The 4,986-nt window shown below is 56.2% G+C and overlaps 1 protein-coding gene across 1 annotated transcript; it reads left to right on the top strand.

Moving 5' to 3' along the window:
• Nucleotides 1–357: 357 nt before the first annotated feature.
• SIX6 (SIX homeobox 6) lies at nucleotides 358–2,145 on the top strand. The gene is made up of 2 exons (XM_058807379.1): nucleotides 358–929; nucleotides 1,977–2,145. Exons 1-2 carry the CDS (start codon nucleotides 358–360, stop codon nucleotides 2,143–2,145), a joined length of 741 nt encoding a protein of 246 aa, XP_058663362.1.
• The last annotated feature ends 2,841 nt before the right edge of the window (nucleotides 2,146–4,986 follow it).

Here is a 4,986-nt window from a genome sequence, read left to right as displayed (position 1 = left end):
CGGCGGCGGCGGGGAGCTGCGCTTGTGCCTTTTCTGGTTTCATTTTTTTCTTCTTCTTTTTTCCTCCTTTTTTTTTTTTTCCCCTTCAATCCCTCCCCCCCCTCCCGCCCTCCCTCCTCGCTCCATCCTCCTCCGCCTCGCCCCTGCCCACCGCCCCCAGTCGCCGGAGCTGCCGAGCGCTCCCCATCGCCTCTCCGCCCTCCGCCGTCCCTCCCGCGGCAGCTCGGCCGGCACCGGAGCAGCGGAGCGAGGGGCGGCCCGGGGCCGCTGCCCCTTCCCCGCCGCGGGGCTGTGCGCGGTGGCGGCGGGCGTCGCCGCGGGTGCGCGGAGCGCGGAGCGGAGCCCGGCGCCGCCTCCATGTTCCAGCTGCCCATCCTCAATTTCAGCCCGCAGCAGGTGGCCGGGGTATGCGAGACCCTGGAGGAGAGCGGGGACATCGAGCGCCTGGGGCGCTTCCTCTGGTCCCTGCCCGTGGCCCCCGCGGCCTGCGAGGCGCTCAACAAGAACGAGTCGGTGCTGAGAGCCCGGGCCATCGTGGCCTTCCACACTGGGAACTACCGGGAGCTCTACCACATCCTGGAGAACCACAAGTTCACCAAGGAGTCCCACGCCAAACTGCAAGCCCTCTGGCTGGAAGCGCACTACCAGGAGGCGGAGAAGCTGCGGGGCCGACCCCTGGGGCCGGTGGACAAGTACCGGGTGAGGAAGAAGTTCCCGCTGCCGCGCACCATCTGGGACGGCGAGCAGAAGACACATTGCTTCAAGGAGCGGACGAGGCATTTGCTGCGGGAGTGGTACCTGCAGGACCCTTACCCCAACCCCAGCAAAAAGCGGGAACTGGCTCAGGCCACGGGACTTACCCCCACGCAAGTGGGCAACTGGTTCAAAAACCGCCGGCAAAGGGACAGGGCAGCAGCCGCTAAGAACAGGTAAGGTGCAGGACACAGCTCCGCCGGGGCCGGAGCCTGCGGGGAGGCGGTGCGAGACTGCCGGCACAGGATGGGGGGAACGATCCCGGGAGATTTTTCAGTGAGATAAAGCAGGAGCAGCGGGAAAATATTAAGGCTTTTTTATTACTTCGATTTAATAGGGGAAGATCCCCGCCCTGGGCTCCCTGTTGGCTGCCCTGTGGGGGAGCGGGACAGGGGGAGCAGGAGAAGGGAACTCTCCTGGCTGCAGAAGGGCCATGTTCAGGGGCTGAGCAGAGACAAACCCCTTCCAAAGTTTTGCCCTGACATATAAATACTGGTTTGAGAAATGTCCATCCTGAGAAGAACCAGCCATGCCCTCTGCGGGCCCTGCCGCAGCCGCCGTGCCCTGCTCCTCCACCGGAGCCATCCGGGAACACTCCTTGGGATATTGTTCTTGTTTCTATTATATATATATATATATAAATATATAATAGAAATACAACCTGAAAAAAAAAATTTTAAAAAATGTATGTTACGGAACAAAATCACGGCTCTGAAGGAGCAGCGTTATCCCAACACTAGTGACACAAGCAGGCGGCCCGGCAAGCAGGGGAGGGAGCAGAGTTCCCCATTTATCTCCTGCCCAAGACCCCGGGGTGGGGAAAACTCCCCTTGCCACCCCTCAGCTGGACTGTCGCACGTCGAGGACGTGGGTGCTGTCACCCCGAGCCCTTTTTTACCGGCTAAGGGAAGATGTAAGGCCTACTGGCTGGGAGACGCCGCCCGGGAGCTGCCGCCGGGCATTACTGACCCCTAAGACAAGGCCTGCTTTGGGGACAGGCTGCAGAGGAGGGTGACAACTTTCCCCTGGGCGTGCCAGCAGAGGAGTGGGGCTGACCCTGGGGTGGGCACCCTGTTTTTCAGACAGAGCTGAGGAACCGGGTGCCCACCCTGCTCCTCCTCTCTCCCACCGCTGGTATAAGCGGTGAGAGCCGGGGGAGCCCCTGGGGGGACACGGGGGTGCGGAGGGCGGGCGGTGATGCTGTGTGTGCCGCTTCCTTGCAGGCTACAGCAGCAGGTCCTAACGCAGGGCTCGGTGCGCTCGCTGCCAGCGGAGGAGGAGAGCGGCGGGGAGGCGCTGGGGGCCGCCTCCAGCCCCGCAGCCAGCCTCTCCAGCAAAGCGGCCACCTCCGCCATCTCCATCACATCCAGCGACAGTGAATGTGACATCTGACACCACGGCCACGGCAAAGCGGGCGGAGAGAGAGGCCCGGCCCAGCGGTGCCTCGGACGCGGCCGGAGCGGCGGGGCTGGCGGTGCCCAACGCGGGGTACGGGGCGCTCCCCGGCCGCGCCGCCCTCCCAGCCCCGCGGCAGACTGCATTAAAAAACGTCGTTAAAATCGTTGTCGCCTTTATTTCGAAGGATTTGCAGAATTGATGCCTAAAAAGAAGTAATTAAAGAAAGCCCAGAAAACGTAAAAAAAAAAAAAAATCATCAAGAAACCGAATGCCAAGTTGCAAAATGTTTGAGCCCCCGCTCTTATCACGCGGGGTTGTTTCATGTTTGAAAAGACGCTGTTCTTTTGGTTGGGTTTTGCTTTACTTTAAAGGGTTTTATATATATATATATATATATATATATATAATGTTTATTTACTTATTTAAGGGATTGCTATGGTAGATTTTTTTTCTATTATTATTATTAATTATTATTATTTTTGGCTTGTTCTCTATGTGCACAGGTGACTTGTAGAGCATGTGCAGGACGAAACTGTATGAAGCAGCCTAAAACCATAATAAAATATTTGGTGAACGACCCCTCGCATCTGCTTTGAAATGACGGTGTCGGTTCCAAGCCCGCCGGTTTACGCAGAGCAGATCTCCGAGGCCGCGGGTATTTCAGCAGCAGCTCGGCAGGACAGAACTAGCCGGTCCCTGGGACCGGGGGTGATGTTTTTGCCAGGCAGGGAGCTGGGAGGAGCCGGGATGAGGCGAGAGGAGCGGGAACGGGGCCGGCGGGGGATGCGGGTGCCCGAGGAAGGGAAGGAGGCGGCATCGCCTCGGCTTCTTCTCCTCCAAGGGCTGAAGCGCTGGGGATTATCGGAGGCGAATTTTCTGAGAGGAACGAGGGGAAGAAAATGAAAAAAAAATATATATTATGGAGAGGAATGGTTGGGGCACAGCCCCGCCGGGGAAACTAAGCTTCCTCCCTCACCTGGCAAAGGCGAGGAGAAGATGGAGAATTAACAGTTCTCCACGCCAGTGAAAGGCCATAAAGGGGGCTAAATTACCCCAAATCGGTACCTTTGCGATGTGCCCGTGGCTGTCCCCACCATCCGCCTCCCTCGCTTTGTTTTGCTGGAGGAGACCAAACGCCAGGTCCAAGGAGCGTGCTAAGCTTTTCTCCCCGGCAGAAGGATTTTATATTATACAATTTGACATTGATCTTTAAATCGCCTGAGCTGTGCTTTTTTTGTCTTCTCGGTCTCATCGCGTTTACTTGCCTGTCCTCAGAGAGATGCCTCCCCGGTAAGCTGATTGCTTGGCTCGATTTATTTAGCAGCCGCAGCCTGGCACCGGGGGAAGCCGGGCAGCGCTGGCAGCAGAGATGCCCCGGCTCCGGCTGCCTGCGAGGGGCAGGGGCATTTCAGCTCCCTGATGGTTTAATTCAGCCCTGCTGCCTTTTATCGGGACGGATATTCCCTTCTAGGCAGTGACTTCTGCCCCTCTAAGTTTGAATTTAAACCTGGATTCAAGGCGTTTACACCCCCCATGCTTAAAGCTGCGTTCCGTCCCCAAATGCATGTTTGGTTTTCCCTACAGATTATTCCAGGGATGAGGCGGGTAGCAGGAATTTTTAAACTGTTTTTTCAAGTAAATTTACAGGCAGCTCTTTTCCTGGTGGACAGGCAAATAATTTACATTTTAGGAGTGCTGAGGGTCGGATCGCAGGGAGGGGAGCCGGGCAGAGTAGGGGTCTCCACCTGAGTTTGGGGTACCCACCTACGGGAGGGTCAGGAGAGCACTTTGCACCCCAAACCCTGAGGTTTGTTGCCTCCTGAACTCCTCTGGATTTAAGCCGAGCAAGAAGAGCCCGGCTGTGCTGTTTAAGCGCCAGACGAGGTTGGGGTTTTACCTTGGGTTTGGGGTTCGCTGATGGGCAACGCTTCCCACCCATGAGTTTGTTTTGGGAGCAAAAGCGGTGTTCGCCCTCAAAACGGAATCTGCTGAAATACACTTTTATTTATTCTTTCTTTATTTATTTTCCTTCCCGGAAAATCGGTGAATTGGATTCAATTTCTCCACCGGCTTCTGCGGGCAGAGTAGCAGCGCTTATTGTGGCGAATTAAAGATATAAAGAGAGCAGAGAGCACATGCGCTCAGCGTCTGCTAACGCGGGATTTCTTTGCGACTAAAAAACACCTGGAATTTGTTCAATGGGCAGCGGGGACGATATTGTCTCTTTCGACAGAGGGTTTGGGTGTCGTGAAGGATGCGGCATCTCCCTTGAGTGCAGGGAGTGAGTGCAGGGAGTGAGTGGAGGGACCCTCCTGCGGGTGCTGGTGGCAAGAGCACAAACCAACCTTCGGAGAGAGTGGCCGGGGTGGGGAAAGGAGCACGGAGCCCCTGTGGGAAGAGCAGCCCCCTGCCCGGCCGTTTTTGTTGTGGGAGAACGGGAGAACCGAGCATCTCCGCATCTCCCAGCTCCTCTTCTTCCCCGTGGGCCGTGGGGCTGCGCCCGCGCCTTCAGTTCCACCAACAAGACCCAAAACAAAACCCCGCAGTTTCCCCACCCCGTCCCCTCGTTTGTTATTTTTTTTTCCCAACTGCTCTTTCCCTTCCCTTATTGAATGTCCTCCCCCAGGTTTTTCAGGAATTTTTTTTCCCCCTAAAGATCAGCCCAAGCCATCGCCCTCCCAAGCCTCTGGTTGTTTTTAAAATAATAATAATTATAAGCGGGTAAGAGTGAAGGAGCTTGTATTTACATTAAACAAAACGCTCCGAAAAGGGTCACTAAAAAGTCTGCCTTGACCCCTCTCTCTCCGGCTTAACAAAGAGGGAAAATATTGTATC

The sequence above is a fragment of the Ammospiza caudacuta genome, chromosome 6 (assembly GCF_027887145.1).
Source record: "Ammospiza caudacuta isolate bAmmCau1 chromosome 6, bAmmCau1.pri, whole genome shotgun sequence".
Taxonomy (NCBI): domain Eukaryota; kingdom Metazoa; phylum Chordata; class Aves; order Passeriformes; family Passerellidae; genus Ammospiza; species Ammospiza caudacuta.
The sequence above is the reverse complement of the archived record's forward strand: the minus strand, read 5'-3'. Positions and strand labels throughout refer to the sequence as shown.